General features: G+C 36.5%; 1 protein-coding gene across 1 annotated transcript in view; it reads left to right on the forward strand.

The window, feature by feature from the left end:
• Positions 1-2140: 2140 nt before the first annotated feature.
• The window catches only part of LOC101745445 (dynein axonemal heavy chain 5), a 117649-nt gene continuing 102495 nt past the window's right edge, over positions 2141-17294 (forward strand). The window contains exons 1-17 of the mRNA XM_038012234.2: positions 2141-2471; positions 2594-2731; positions 3065-3330; positions 3412-3596; positions 3777-3937; positions 4803-4919; positions 4994-5275; positions 5922-6246; positions 7073-7296; positions 7403-7550; positions 8081-8262; positions 8582-8785; positions 9213-9486; positions 10204-10258; positions 10379-10518; positions 11227-11372; positions 12471-12609. Coding sequence (XP_037868162.1) covers positions 2400-2471; positions 2594-2731; positions 3065-3330; positions 3412-3596; positions 3777-3937; positions 4803-4919; positions 4994-5275; positions 5922-6246; positions 7073-7296; positions 7403-7550; positions 8081-8262; positions 8582-8785; positions 9213-9486; positions 10204-10258; positions 10379-10518; positions 11227-11372; positions 12471-12609 — 3058 coding nt within the window. The 5' untranslated portion in view covers positions 2141-2399. The remainder of the gene's footprint in view (positions 2472-2593; positions 2732-3064; positions 3331-3411; positions 3597-3776; positions 3938-4802; positions 4920-4993; positions 5276-5921; positions 6247-7072; positions 7297-7402; positions 7551-8080; positions 8263-8581; positions 8786-9212; positions 9487-10203; positions 10259-10378; positions 10519-11226; positions 11373-12470; positions 12610-17294) is intronic.

Below are 17294 nucleotides of genomic sequence, written 5' to 3' on the forward strand. Positions count from 1 at the left end.
ATATTTAGATGAACGCATAATTTTTATATAATCTTATATGGATTGTATCCGGAACACAAAAAACAGTATCAGAAACAATCGATATTCTAATAATGCGTCACATAATGCAAGTCACAGTAACACACAAATATAACCAAAGTTCTGTTTTTTACTCATAATTTTGTAAAAACACTTGAAAGATAGAAGAATTAAGAGTAACAAATAAAAAATATCCCCCCTCCCTGCAACCTCGGCAAGGTATGTCTTTAACTTTTTTACTAGGAAAACATGAAACCGAAAGGATGAATAAATTATACTAGCATCCACGAAGCGCTTTAATTTTATGTTTTCCTAGTATAAAAACGACGCATCCTCCTCCTCCGCGTATCGTATCGTATTGCCGCCACTCACTCGCCTTAGGTATGAGTTCTAAGGTCTCTATAGTTACAACGACTGCCTCACCCTTCAAGCCGAAAAGCATTACTGCTTCACGGCAGAAATAGGCGGCGGAAAATACCTACCCGTGCAGACTCACAAGACGTCCTACCACCAGTAATTACGCGTATTCCTGAAGACTGTGATGATCGTATACATACGAACCATAAAGTCGTCTTCTGCCCGTGGACAGCATCACAAAGAGCTGAGAGTCAATCGTAGATTTTAATTGAAGATTGTCGTGAGTTCTGAATGAGATGTCTGGATTTTAGTATTTAGTTTATGTATTGTTTTTTTTCTTTTGTATTATTTATCGAAAAAATGTACGTGGTCTTTCAAAAATAACCCAAATAACTAGAGTATCAATTTTTTTAAAAACTCGTTGAATATGTTACACTGTCTTTTTTTTGGACTCTAGTCTTTTTTGGCCCTGGTAGATTTTGGACATAAAAACAAATATGTTGTACGCTCGAGTTCATAAAGGCGCAATAACCAATACAGTCCAATTCACTCAAAGCTTATCAAGAGATTCGTTTCACAAGGTTTGAGACTTTTTTCTAAATGGCCTACACAATAATTAAGAAGTATATACTTAATATCTGACACGGGATGTCAACACAAAGACTTTATGTAGAAATCATAGATAATACACTTAATACGAGTATGTAGAAATGCTCTGTATTAAGAAAACATAATACTCGTACATAAATATGTTTCTTTATATTAATAATCATTTAGAAAGGCATTATTCGAAATAAAGAGTTTGTGCATTAATTGTGTAGGCAACGTAGGCAGTGACCTTTTTATCGTGGCTCAACGATTTTAAAATTTGACGGCACACACAGATAAAGATAAATTTTGAAGTTGATTACATGTCTAAAAAAATATAATAATATAATGTGTAAAATGTTTAATATAGTTTATTATTAAAATTTTGATAGAAAAATAAAATGATATGTATCAAAAAAATGCTACGTTTGTTAATAGAATAGTTATAAGAATACTTTTAATGAGAAATATCTATCATTGACCAAACATTTCCAAAATTTAGTAACACACTAAAAATTTGGTGATATACAAAAATGCCGCGGCGCAGTGGTTGAGATTCGCTGCTCTAAGCAAAGAATTCGATGAAGAAATATGACTGGATAATATTACTCGTAAAGGCATTTTAAAGATCCATATAAAGTTAGTTGACTGTTCTAACCTATAATATTTAGAATTAGAACTTCAACAAATTTTAGATTATGGATAATTTAACAATTGTGTTAAACAAAATAAAAGTGTTTTGAGAGAATATAAATAAAAAAAGGTCATCAGTATCCATTTCAGAGTAAACATTTCATAAGCAATTAAAGTGGTTAGATCACTGGACTGCAATATCCAATATGATAAATTCTGAACATATTACTATATTTTTTCTGTAATAAACGAGTGAAAATCAAGCCGCGAATTTTTATTTCACTTTTCATCCGATCTCCATCAAACTTCAGAGCCTTGGCCAATCTGAAGATTTCGTGAAATCGTTATCGAAATAAGTCTAGCCGTTTGGGAGTATATAGCGTACACGTCGGCTTTTATATACATGGATATGTAAACGTATATTCAATTTCTATTCTCGTTCTTCACACTGTCATTAAAACTAACAACAAAGAGTAATCAATTTTAAAACATAGCGTGCTGCCAACATCATTTGTACAGGCAAGTGCGACGCCGTACCAACCCCCACCCTTATAATGACACTGTATACTAGTCCGATTAATTTGCATATTACAATAATAGTTTCGCCTATCTTCAAACGGGCTGCGATTATAGTTGAAGGCAGGACTCAAACAAAGGCAGATGAATTGACAGAACTAGCAAAATGTAGCTTATACCTAAAATAACTAAAGTTCAATCAATCGGCACGCTAAGAACATTGTGGGAAGTTTTCCGGAAAATTAGTTAGTTTCGGGGTTGCCACTGATCGAGGCTCTAGTCAAAAAATGTTTGTTCACGGGATCAAGCCAGGGTCTAGCGATGAAGAAGAAGAGGAAGATGTTATGGATATTTTACAGGTCTTTTTATATAGATAGATTTTTCCTTACAACATTAAAGCGTTCAAACGATTTATCTCATGCGAAAATCGATTTGGTCACTGTAATATTATGAAAGTTAGATGAAGTGAATTGTATTTCAGAAAAGACGAGAAGAATGCGAGCGGAAAGCAAGAAGGGGGGAGATGGACCCCCGTCTGGAGTTCACCTTCCAGCTTTTGATAGACGGCACCGGATTACCAAGACACGCCATCATGGACCACGTGTTCGAAGGAAATATGGTATGTTTAAATGGCATTCCTTAGGGATAAAAATCTGTAACTAATAATAATAAATCTTTCGTATATGCTTTTATTTTTACCGTGTTTTTATTAGCTAGCTTATAAACTTATGTTTGCTTGTAATAGAATATTTGTTAGTCGTTTTCACTGATCTAAAAAATCGATTAACTTTAACAATACAACTTTATAACTTCGTTTGCATTATCCTGCTAACACTGATCAGCGACAAACAGCGTGAAAAACCGAAGAAATCACTTGTTAGTTCGGTTTGCTATTTAAGTAGATTTTTCTTAGGTTGTTAAAATTATTCATGTCATCCTTACAACATTTCAGCTGGATGACATCAATCAGTTGTTTCTTCCGCACATGAGGAATAAACTTCTGTGGTATTACCAAGATGTAGAAGAAATCGAACAACGACCAGTGCCGGAGAACACTAAGTCACGCCAACAAGGGAAACAGCCCCCGCCTCAAGTAACTTGGAAAAGGAAATTATTCCTGTCCGACGGCTGGGATGTAAAGTTTACTGGAGTGTGCATTTATATGTTCCGTATTAATGTCAGCAAACAGTTACCTGAGGAGGGTTTCCATAAAGATTTGTAAGTGCCTATTCAAGGTTTTACTTAACATCCACGTTTACATTTTTGTAAATATCTATGTTTTTTTTTTTGCAAGTACAGATTCTGCGGAATTCTTAATGCTGAAAAAGTGGGAATGGTAACAGCTATAGAACGTGTAATGGAGCACGTGTACATGAGTGCCTTAGCTCATCCTAGTAGTGATGGTGACGAGGACGAAACAAGATTTCCCATCGTTAAAAATCAACTACTGCCGGGACTAAGATCTTTTTGTAGCGCCCTCAAAGGTAAGCAGCATATAGTGTAACTGCTTAAAGCTCCTATTTGAAGCCTTTATGTAAGATGAGTTAATTTCAAATTAATTAATCAATAGTTATTAAAAATAGTTAAAATATTAACTTAAAATGAAAAAAAAAAGGCCAGGACAATCAGTTGAAATATGATTTTTGTTTCAATTTCTTATTTAGTGTGTGAAGACGTGTGCAATCAAGTGAATCTTTTTGAAGACGGTCTAGCGCTCATGGCACCTATCCAAGACCATACACAGTTGAAGGACATGGCGAAAAATCCAAACACCATTACTATGTTGGAGGAACGCGTTACTGAATGGATAAAAAAAGTCATGGAGGTAGCATCCTTATTAATATTTCCAAATCATGCATTTAACGACCAAGTAAGATTATATCATTCAAAAACTATCTGCAAGTATTAACTAATATTCGTTTATAGAATAGATGTTATCGATGTGTAGATTTATATTTTTAAACTAGCTACCCGCCCTCGCTTCGCTTCGGAAACATTAAATTTTATTATTAATAGCAGAGTCCCGCGATGTTACCCGCGGTTATTGTCGTACCGCGGGTGAAGCCGCGGTACGAAGCTAGTCTAAAAAAGTAGCCTAAGCTACCTTATATCATCAGCTACCTATCAGTGAAAGTTCCGTCAAAATCGGTCCAGCCGATCCAAAGATTACCCGGAACAAACAAACAGACAGACAGACAGACAGATAGACAGACAGACAAAAATTGTAAAAAATGTTATTTTGGTTTATTTACTACCGTATATATATTCATATGCATGTAGTAAAAAGAGGCTATTTCAATATTACAAACAGACACTCCAATTTTATTTATATGTACAGACTAGCGACCCGCCCTCGCTTCGCTTCGAAAACATTAAATTTTATTATTGATAGCTGAGTCCCGCGGTTATTGTCGTATCGCCGGTGACGCCACGGGGCGAAGCTAGTCTAAAAAAAGCCTAAGTAGCCTAAGTTACTCCTTATATCATCAGCTACCTATTACTGAAAGTCTCATCAAAATCGGTCCAGCCGTTCCAGAGATTAGCCGGAACAAACAGACAGACAGTAGTGAAAAGCGGTTATTTCAATATTATAAACAGACACTCTAATTTTATTTATATGTATAGATTATTCGTCTGGTATTCGATAGTTATCATATGTTAATTTGTAAATGAATCCAAACGCTTCACAGATATTGAGTGAAAGTGAGCAACTGCGCAGAGAAGTTGATTCGAGCGGACCGCAAGACGAATTGGAATATTGGAAGAAGAGAGGGGCGCAGTTCTCTCAGCTTGTATCATATTTGCAGGTATATTTTAAGAGCCGAAAGAAAAAAAGCATATCCCACTGTAAATATAATTTTAAAATCGCATTCTCTCACAGGAAAACGAAGTACAATTGACCCTTTCATGCCTGCAACTTGCCAATTCCAAAGTGATCAAACAGTGGCGAGATACTGATCACAAAATAACTTTCTGTTATAACGAGGCCAAAGACAATGCTAAGTTCGTTCAAGCCATGGAAAAGTGCTGTCACTCCCTGTATTTGGACGATCCCGTCAAAATTAAGGACTCCATACTGAGTTTACTGCAGACCGTGAGATTGATACACAGCGTGTCTCAGTTCTACAACACGTCCGAGAGAATATCTTCGTTAATGGTGAAAGTATGTAAAAAAATATTTCTAGCTTTTTGCCGGTTCTATTGTAATATCCTGAATCCTGGACACTTATCTAAGTGCGTTATATCTGTGGTTTATGTCTTCATATGTATAGTGCTGAACGGCGAGCAATTAGAGAGGCCTATGTCCAGCAGTGGACTACTATAGGCTGATGATGATGTTGATGATAATGATGATGATGATGATAATGATGATGATGCATATTATTTACACCCAAAAACAATATTTTAGTGCTTTACGAAGTCGATTGATAAGATATCATTAAAACTACTTTGACATTTTTAGTGGCATTTTTTTTCTCATGATATCATTTTCGAATATTAATTTCACAAAATATTCAAGTGTCTGCGAATAACACCTGACCACGTAAAGTATATTCAAAACTTCGGAAATATATTAATATAGCGAAAATTAAAAAAAAGTGTGAGATCAAGCCGTTTACGTTAATTATCGTCTATGAGAGGCAAAAATTGAAGAAAGTACTTTATATCTCAATACAGGTATATCTTCTCCTCTTTGTGTAGTATTCTTCAAAGGTCGTGACTACCATTTTGTATTTATTTCTCTTGCACGATTTTTCTCCATCTGTTTCTGTCATGTAAATATAAACATACATATTATTTAATTTTAGATTACAAATCAGATGATCGAAACCTGCAAACAATACATAACGTGCCGGTTCAAGGACACGATATGGTCGCAAGAGCGTTCCCTTGTACGGGATAAGCTAATACACTGTATCAATTTGAACAGAACCTACCGAGAAACATATATCTTTGTTAAGAATCAACCTTTCTTGCCTAATACCGAGCAGTTCAGCTTCTCGGAGAATTACGTGTTCGGAAAATTCGACACGTTCTGTAAGCGTCTCAATAAAATTATCGCAATGTTCGATCTAACGGACGACTATAATTATCTGTTTGAGAAGAGAATGGAGGGATTGTTGCTGGGTGAAGGTCAGTACGCTGAGATTAACTCTATGGAATCAATCCCATCTTATAATTTGAAAGTTTCTGCGAGTCGTAAATATAATGGTATCTACTTATACGATTTAATTTCGTACGGACGATCGTGACCGTCCCTGATCACGAGAACCGTAATTTATTTTAAAAAGTCGGTTATGACTATAAAAAATACGAGATTAAGCCGTATGAGTAGTCTTTCAATACATAAATCGAAATTTAAATTCGTTTTTCGAATATTATATTTGCGCAAAGAATAATCCATACGCACATAATATATGCTTAATATATACATCTATATATTAATACGTGAAGCAAAAACTTAGTATCCCTTTTTACGAAAATTGAGCGGACGGAGGAGTATGAAATTTTCCACACTTATAGAGAATATAGAGAAGAAGTGCACAATGCTAATTTTTTTTAAAAATAATGTATAAAAGATACATTAAATCAATAAAGAAAACATTACACACACTACATATCATGTATTTGACGCACACACGCATGCATACTATTTATTATCAAAATTTTGTTCTTGACGTCTGTGGTCAAATTGAGAATATATTAAATATTGTTTGTCTTTATTAATATTTTTTATAGTGGAGCCTTGGCGAAATTTGTGATTATAGAAGTATAAAATACAATCTTAATAGTGTACAAACTTATTATACAATTCCAATTAATTATAGTCGAATTTCGACTACTGCGGGATCTTTAGTACAGATAAATAACAAAAAATAATTCATTTATTGACGCTTACACGTCAACTGTATGTTCGTACAGTATTTAAGAATATTGACCATTGTCAAACAATATCTAGACCTTGAAGAAGCCGTACATACTTTCGAAGAAGCAAAGAAAGCTGTTACCACATGCCAATATGATTACCTTGATTACCGCAATAATGAGTTTGACAAAGACTATCACGCATTTGAAGATAAGATAAACGCTTTAAAAGAATCTATTGGATGTACTATTGAGGAGAATTTTTCTAGCGTTTGGGAAACACCGCAAGGGATAAAATTCTTAACTAGATTCGAAAAGGTAAGTAAAGTAAAGTAAAGGTAAGTAAAATAAAGTTAAGGTAAGTACAGTAAAGTTGATATTGTATAAAAGGTCTTACTAACTATAGCTACTGCTTTATTTTCAGGTGAGCCAAAAGATTCAAATAACGAAACTTAGTGAGAAGTACGATCGTGTTTTAAAATACAGCGAAAAGGAAGTTGACAAAATTATGAAAATGTTCAAGAGACAGAAGGACGACCCGCCTCTACCAAGGAACTATTCTCCTGTGGCTGGTTAGTCTAAATAACATATTTATGTCGTTATATAGAGCTAATGTTACATTATTCAAAATAGATGGAAATTATGTGCTCTGGGGTTGGGTTGTACGGTAACAAAAGTAATAATGGATTCGATTGTTCTTCAATTAACGCCTATTCATAGCTTACTCTAGGCAGGCAAAGCTGCTAATAGCAATATTTACAAGCACAAAAAAAAAACAATTAGCAAACAGAGTAAGTAGTAAGTTATTCTCAACTGTATAACAGTTAATATCTTACCAGGACCTTAATTAAAAGTGAAGATAAGTGCCCGCTCTCCGTCACACGAGACCTTTTTGATTGTCTATGTTATGTATAGCGCAAAAAAACAACAATAATTCAACAATATTCCTATCAAATTAATTTTTATATAACCGTGTCAATAATCACCGATAGTAACACCTGTCTTCGTTCCTAAGCTCTGGCATTATTATGAATATATTTAATGCAAGTGTCGTAACGAATAAATGCAGGATGACTGAATAATTAATTTTTTCTCGTTTTAGGGCGTATCAAATGGTCTAGATGCCTAATGCAAAACATGATCGAGATTGTGGAAAGCGTCTGTGCTCATCCTGTCTTAAGAGGATTACCCGCATCCGCCGATATGATGCGGAAATATACTAACACTCGAACGTTAATGAACAACTATGAAGATATGATGAAAGCTGTTTGGATGAACCAGAATGTAATTGATTTTAATGTTTCTCAAATGTAAACATAGACAAGGAGAAGCCTCATCTGCTTAAATCGGTATTCCGCTAGCAAAACGTAAAGTACCCGGCTCAGTGTATTCAGTTATTATATAAGTGAATGGCACACAGAAATATAGCAGAGTTCTTACCGCATTTCACTATGACGTAGACATTTGAACGTGGGAAAACGGCATTACATAGACTGCTTGTAATTATTCTAATTGCAAAACAATTATATAGCTCGTTGCTAGCAAGCCGGTGAACGAAGCGGTCAGATGTTTTTGTTCACTGAATAATCGTTTTACCTTCCAGCTATGGGACGTAGACGAGAGTCTGAACAACTCCTTGTTGAAGATTGATGAAACCGGATGTGTGGCCGTGAACTTGGACAAAAATATCAAATTGTTGATCCGCGAATCGGATTGCCTCGTGAAAATGGGCGTTCCGCTACCAATCGTCTGTCACTCTTTGTACGCTAAAAAATATTATTTTACCCTCGTCAACGACTCCTTGCAGGTACTATGTATCTTTATATCTCCTTAATTAAATTTTAATAACATAATAAACTTCATAATGAGCAGAAATATTTGCTTGTATATTTTTGATTTGTAAGTCCGCAGATTTTGACAAATATATAAATTTTAGCTCAAGTACATTTTAAATTAACACCAAAAATATCATAAAAATTTGTTTTAGTGACTGTATAATAAAAAAAATACGTAAAATTTAGCAATTATTTTTACATATATCCGCATGAGCTCACGATAGAAACGACAAGATAGAACATGCCCGTGACCTCGAATTACCTTAATGAGCATTGAGCTATATAAGAATTGATATTCCACATCGAAGTTTTTGAATTCTTAGTAATACGATCTGATAACAATCTAAAATTGATCACAGTTGGCATGTATATTTTTACTAATGTAAAACCTATCCACAGTTTCTGCTTGAAGATTATTTACGTACGGTCCGCCGTGTAAAACTAGAGGTTCGTCCTCTATTTCTGCCTCAAGTCGTACGCCTGTCCTCTCTTCTACTGCCCGGACTACGCAGCGTGTGCTGGACCAGCGAGGGCTGGAAAGAGTTCATCGACCGCGCCAACGCAGCCATCAAGAGCTTCGATGTTCTAGTGACGAGAGTACACGATATTTACACTAACAGAATTATTTACATGTTGTCCGGCATGCAAGAGGTTACCCTGATTACATTGCCGGGTGATTACAATTTTTTATTAGTAAAAGAATACTTTTATATCTATATATATTGTAGATTAAAGTAGGTGTGTATGTTCGCTATAGACTCCGAAGACAGCCCACCTGGTGTTAAGTGGTTACCGGAGCCCATAAACATCTATAACGTAAATGTCGCCTTGAGATATGAGTTCTAAGGTCTCAGTATAGTTATAAGGTCTACCGGTTTCGATGAGATTTTCAGGAGATCTTCGGGTTGGCTTCGCATGTGAGCTCCCGTTTGTTTCTGTAGTTTGGTAATGACCGGATCAAAATCAAATACGCAAAAAAAAAAGATCAACCAATAAAGCGGGCTGTATTTGAATAGTTACACGTAAAGATTGTTGATAGATCTATTTATATGTATAAGTAAAGTGATAGTACCGGTCAGTGATTCAGTAATAAATAAAGACTGCATCTCAATGTTTGATTTTCTCGTTTATTTGCCCATTAGTAAAAGTCCAACCCGATTTTTTTTCATTCCCTTTTTTTCTGATTCCTTTTCATTTTGTTTCTTTGTTTGCTGGGTGACTGACTGTTTGACCCAGCTATGTTTTTCATTTGACCCGTGATACCTGAAAACTACTATGAAACTAGGTATGAGAGATTGGGCATCAAATTTGAAATCGATACCAGATTTGAATTGAGGCACAGCCGCGTTACTGATTCGTCATGAATATATATTATTATTATTTTTCTCAGAAGAAACACCATGGTCCGTTCAAGAATTCGTAGAGAAGGTCGAGTCTGGCTGTCGGTACGTACTAAGCTCTCTTTGAATTATTCAACAATAGTCAAACATTTTTAAGAAACATTTTTAGTATGTTGTAAATGTTGCTGTAAATCAGAAAGTCGTAACATTTTTCTTGTGTTCTAGTAACGCTTGCGTTGAGCTAAATCGTAAGAGTCTGATGGTTGAAGAGGCTGTGGAAGAAGTATTGGATCTCGTAAAGAAGGCAGCCCAACAGATAAGACCGACAGAGATCAATCCAGATTTTGAATTTCTCATAGCTGAAGGTAAACTGTCCAGTATTTATTTTATCAATTCATGATTGGACTTCGTTTTCTATTACACATTGTTATACACTTCGTTGTGGAAGTAGTTGGAGCTTTGGCAAAGAATAACCAATCAGTAAAACAAGCAGATTTCGTATTCCGGCATAACTTACATCCACTCCATACAGATAAGCCGGTCGTCTTACCCATCAAGGTACGGATTTGCTATCATGACGTTATATTATATGATACTAGCGGCCCGCTCCGGCTCCGCTCGGGACTTTAACAAAAATTTCAACGATATTTGACGTTGTTTTATTTTTTAAATAAAGGAACACTTATTGCGGCATAACTGTAATAGTTAGACATATACTGTCGCGACACTTTTTGTAAATAATATGTGTTCTACAAATTCGTAGTACATTATTTTATTCTATCATCAATAGGTTTCGCAGGGCACGCGATGTAAAGAAGATTTTAGGGATTTTTTTTACACCTTGGGTTACATTATTGGAGTTTTAGCCAGAATCCCAAATTTTTTTCACAAAAAAGATTATAGCCTATGTCACTTGGGAATAGTGTAGCTTCCAAACAGTGAAAGAATTTTTAAAATCGGTTCAGTAGTTTCGGAGCCTATTCAATACAAGCAAACAAACAAATCTTTCCTCTTTATAATATTAGTATAGATAAATACTATCAACTTGACTAAAAATTAATTATCTTGTTCAGACGATCCCCAGAGCAGCGGCGCGGCGTCGTCCACGAATGAGTCTACGTCTAGTGGACAACAAGACTGGTCCGCTGTTTGGGAGTGCTTCGAAAGTCCTCATCGTCTACTGTCGACACCGGCCGGAGGTCTTTCCAAAAGCATGCAGGTAATGCTGTGAATAATAACTTGTTCTCTATTATGCTACTGGAGGTATTACTGAAGGAGGGTTGAAATCAGGCAGGTGGGCGGTCGTTAAAACTCATGCCGCATTCCTTTAAGTATCACGACAAAATTACACTCTGCATTGATCCCACATGATATGAAATAAGGACAGGAAGAAGAAGATGAATACAAGGAATACATAGTGACAATTACTGATATTACTAAATCAATACTGTGGTGGTCGATAACTGTTTTGAAATCACGCCAATGCAATGCGACAAAATTTTCTATTAGTTTACATAATTTTAAACACTACAATATTCTATTAAAGTCCATGCCTATATTAAATAAATAAACGATTTTTATTGGTGGTAGGATATCTTGTAAGTCCACACGGGTAGGTACCACCACCCTGCCTATTTCTGCCGTGAAGCAGTAATGCGTTTGAAGGGCGGGGCAGCCGTTCTACTGTAAAAACGGAGACCTTAGAACGCATGTCTCAAGATAAGTGGCGGCATTTACTTTGTAGATGTCTATGGGCTCCGGTAACCATTTAACATCAGGTGGGCCTTGAGCTCGTCCACCCAGCAATAAAATAAAAAAGGCGTATGAGCGAGAATGATCAGGCTTTTTTTTGTTTTGAAATACATACGACCAACCTGAAACATTGGAAATAACATAATCATAATAATTGGAAATAATTTAAATCATTTCCTTTCTTGAATTGACACATAATGTTGTGAAACCTAGTGTTGCAAAGTTTTCTGTGTATTTTGCAATAAACAAAGTTAAGACAGATCATTTGTTGATCGTTCTTGATAAAAAATTTCGATTTGTCAGACCATCGAGGCCAGAAAGTATTGGTGTAGAGCTAACCTAAAGGAATAGGGGATACGCTACGCATTTAATTAAAATAACTTTTAGCTAAATCAAACCGTAAAAGTATTTGTGATTGTTGGCAATTGTCACAAGTGTCGACTTAGCGTGTTTGCTTCGCTCCATACTAACAGCTCCTTAGATATAAAGGCGAACGGAATTAAAAAACTCGGTGAATAACAGAATAGCGAATAAGCATTTATTCACAAAGTTGCAATTGCTGTAGGAAATGGTGAAGAATGCAGTGAATGAAATGCGTCGTTACTACAGTCGCAAGGTGGTCGACGTGCTCATCAGGGTCAAGAGGAGAACTCTCGACGTCATCATCAAGCAGTTCTCCTCCGACGCGCTTGCAACGGACGACGGTGAGTACCATTCTGTTCCATATTCAAATAACTTTGATTGTCGCACGTGAATCTGCAATAGATATAGCCGTTTCGAATAAGGACTTAACACCTTACGGAGGTTTGCAGTGTGCTTAGTGCGAGTTTTTTAACGTTAATGACGTCACACTCATAACGGTGTTGGCGTGCAGAAAATGTAATGAGTTATTATTAGCTGGTATTTTTTTAAACCATATTTATATTTAAACTAGCTTACCTGGCAAACCTTGTTTTGCCATATAAACTATTTCTAGGAAAGATAAATTAACCTATATACCGACTGCAGCGCCATCTGCCGGACTGATTTGTGAATCTAAACAATCAGGGCGCCACCCAAATGCATGCAAAAAAATCGTCGCTTGCGACGAAGGGCTTGACGAGCGAATTAACCCACAGACACAGCCCACTGAGTTTTTCCCGAACCTTCTCAGAGGGTCGCGTTTCCGATCCGGTGGTAGATTCTGCGAAGTACTGCTCTTGCTAGGGTCAGTGTTAGCATCACTCCGGTTTGAGGATGTTTTAACTTGAAGAAAAAGCGTAGCTGGAAACATTAAAGGAAACAAGATAAACGTAAAACTTAGAAACAGGGTGGTGTTATTGTTGCAAACAGTATCTGCAATAATAAAAAAGAGCCAGCCTATTACGAATTTACAGCATCTGGTCATCTCAGTATGCTTGCACCAGGCGCGCATAAGTCTAAAGAGTTTAAATTCGTCCGCAACCTACTTTCGCGCATAGTAGACATAGACTTGAAAAAATGTTCTTATATTGATGATTCGTTCATTGTGAAGTATTAATCTTGATTATTTCGATCTAGTAAGTAAGAGTATAGTACGTAATGAAAAGCGGATCAGTTCATTTAGCCTTGGCCCAGCAAAACGGTATTCCAAGTTTTCGCAGTGAGATTTTTTTATTTACTTATAAATTGTATTATAGAAATTGTTATATAATAAATAAAATATGATATACATTCATATTATTTCAGTATCCGAGATTGTAAATGCCCACAAAGGTTATGAAAGAGCGTTACTCGAAGAATAAGTTTTACTTTTAATTTTTTTATCGTTATAGCTAAGACGTCACGGCCCAACAGACAAAAAATCTGTTTTAGGGTTTAAATTTCCGAATCAATGTGAGTCTTTATAACTGACCATGATAAGGTAAGAAAACAAGAGTAACAGAAATGTTCACGTGTTCTGAAAACGCATCAAATTGTTAATCATAATATAATTAATCGCTTTCACATTTTGTTTAATTTCCCATTATCATCGTTCGTTCTAAATCAACGGTCGGCTATGTACTTATTATTAATTTTTATCGAGTACTTATATACGTATGTATATGTAGGATTGGTAAGAACGGAACGCATGAAAAAACGTACCGTACGCCCTCGTTCCATTTCTCTCCTTACTTTTGAATTCTTGTCAAATGTATTTCTTAGTCTGTGTCTATGTCTAGTCGTTGTAGGTCTTATGTCCTGTCAAAGAGGTTGCACGCCACGACAAGGGCGTTTTAGTGTGTGAAGGTTTGAAAATCTTAAACACCAAAAAATCTATTTTTATTTTGTCGCTTATTCAGCTTGTCAATGACCTTTTTATATTTGGTCAATGGTAAACATTTGTTCCGAAAATTAGTGTAAACGTCTAGGATCAACTTTTTGTTGAATCTTTTTGTTGAACTTCATTTTGACAATGTCGATGATAAACATTTATAGGCTAAATGTTATTTTCATCGGGTTGATATATCTATACTAGGAGGATCAAAAAGTAGTGAGAATGAGATAGAACATAATGACTATTGATAACTTAATAATTTATTTTTCTACATAGTCTTCGAGTCTACACACCGAGTCCAGAGCTTTTCCAAGGCTTCAATCCCTTTCAAAAAAAAATTATGTCTTGGTCCTGCAAAAAGCTCTCCACGGCATCCATCACCTCGTTGTCGTCTTCGTACCTGTTTCCCCTTAAGTATTCTTTCAATTTGGGGAACAGATAAAAATCGCCAGGCGCCAGATCTGGTGAATAAGGGGGGTGGTCATCAAATTCGAAGCAAGCTTGCTGAATGGCAACTATTGCAACAGCCGACCTGGGCGCGGGTGCATTGGCGCGATGAAACAGCACTCCCCTTCGAAGTTTCCCTCTCGTTTTCTCTTTGATGGCATTCCTCAACTTGGAAATTAAGGCTGCATAATATTGGCCACGCTCCAGGTAATCAATCAACAATATCCCTTCTGAGTCCAAAAGTATTGAGGCCATAACCTTGCCAGCCGATGCCGCGACACGAAACTTCTTCGGAGTCGGTGATGATGGCCGTTTCCATTGCGAAGATTGCTGTTTTGTCTCGGGATCAAAATGATGGACCCATGTTTCGTCCATTGTTACGAAACGAGACAAAAAGTTTTCAGAATCTTCTTGAAACTTCTCCAACAATATCGTCGAAATGTCAAGTCGATTTTTGTTCTGACTCTCAGTTAACATTCTCGGCACCCATCTTGCGGAGACTTTCCTCATTTTCAAACATTGTTTCAATATGGATTGAATACTTCCACATGAAATGCCCGCTTCTTGTATTAAGTATCGGATATATTAAGTATCGATCGCTTAATAAAATTTTCTCGACTTTCATAACATTTTCGTGGGTGACTGACGTCGATGGACGGCCATAACGATGTTCGTCTTCCGTGCTCGTGCTCCCTCCTCGAAATTGAGAAGCCCACCTTGCGACAGTGGAATACGGCGGAGCATACTCTCCTAATGTTGCCTCCAAATCGCAATGAATATATTGCGTCGTTAACTTTTTTAAACATAGGTATTTAATAACGGCTCGCATTTCGTTTTTCTCCATTTTAGAGAACACATTCCGACACGAAGCAAAGAAATGACTACATTCAGACGAAAACAAAAAAGAATCGAAGTTTTTTTTTCTTTATTGATATTACAAATATGTATCTGAGCTATGCCTGCCAGTTTTTTTTTCTTTTTCTTACCAAGGAGTATGTCGTTCTCACTACTTTTTGATCCCTCCTCGAAGTTAGGTAGGTACCGAAGATTTGTGATTAATTTTAAAAGTTTCCGAACACAAACTCTTATGAGATTAAATACCTGCTATGAATTTTATTATGCTTACTTTTTGTGACGTTTATTAATAATTTTTATAGATTTGAAAAGCCGGACTTAAAATCGTCTAAATTAATTTCTTTCAATTCGGTTTCTAATAAAAAAAAGGCTACCAAACTGTTCATTTGAATCAACTCATTTCAAGTACCCTGATATAAGTAGGTAAGGGGCGTTTAAAACACTTTTCTGATTTCATAGGATCCTAGTACTTTTGTACAGAGTATCGACTACTTTGCTTTTCGGAGTTTGCGCATTTGGAAGTAAGGTAAGAGAGTAGTAGTAGGGTAAATAACCAAACCCACATGTTTTTGATAATAACATACATATGTAACTAAACAACTTGTGAAATCAGATCAGCCGATTTTTGGCCGATCATTGACTTTACTTTGATCCGTTCACTACCAAACTTCACAGGATCACTATTTAGACCAATCTGAACATTACCTGGAAAGTTACCTACCCGTTTTGTAATCTATAGAGAATATACCTAGTCAGGTCATAAATTCTGTCACATGTTTAATGTAAAATAATTGAAACAAGTTTATTCATTATGTAACCATTCATATACCAAAATGAACTTAACAAAACATAGATTCTTATGACACTAAAGTTTATTCAAAATGAAATCCGTGATTTTGAATACAGGCCTTCAATCTGCGCGGCCAGTCGTCTATCGCAGCACGAACGAGGTACATGTCAATATCGACGGCTGCCTTAATCAAAGATGTCTTGAGTGACTCCAAATTGGGATGAGGCTTTGAGCACGCCTTTTCCTCCAAGTGTTGCCATATCTTGTAATCTAACGGATTCAAATCTGGACTGGAGGAGGGCCAGTCTTCGTGCCGGATGAAGTCGATTTCACGCGCCGCCAGCCAGTCTTGTGTGCTCTTCGCTCTATGAGCTGGCGCCGAATCTTATTGGAATACCCAGTGCCTGTTATTGAACATGGTATGAGAAACAGGGTCCACAAGGTTCGTCAGGACTGTATTTTGATACACAACTACATTCGTTTTTACACCTTTCTCACAAAAATTTACCTCTGTTAAGCCCCAATAAGAAACTCCCAACCATACCATGAGCGAGGATGGAAAATGACCTCGTTGGACACGCGGAATACGGTTGCTCGCTTCTTCACTACTGTGTGCGTACACCTTATCATTTTGTTTGTTGTAGCTCTCTTCTACGGTAAAAATTTTTTCATCCGAAAAAAGAATTTCCCGATATTTTTTTCCCGCGTACCGCTTCAACCTGCCCAACTTATGACCTGACTAGGTACATACACACATCGACGTTTATATATTAGGATTAGATTATTGTAGATTTAGTTTCTGAAGACGTCACGTACACGTCGAAATTGAAACTCGAAAAGCACAGGAATCGCCCTCCGAATACCACTTCGAGCCAGTTCGTGCAGCGCACTCCCTAATAGAAGCGTTAACACCTCCGCCATTAGCCCCATCACTCTCTCTGGCCAGCCCATACCGTGGGCCTTGAAGGTGAAATATCTAGGCGTCACCCTCGACAGAAGAATGACATTCCGATCCCACAATA

Source organism: Bombyx mori, chromosome 1, assembly GCF_030269925.1.
Source record: "Bombyx mori chromosome 1, ASM3026992v2".
Taxonomy (NCBI): domain Eukaryota; kingdom Metazoa; phylum Arthropoda; class Insecta; order Lepidoptera; family Bombycidae; genus Bombyx; species Bombyx mori.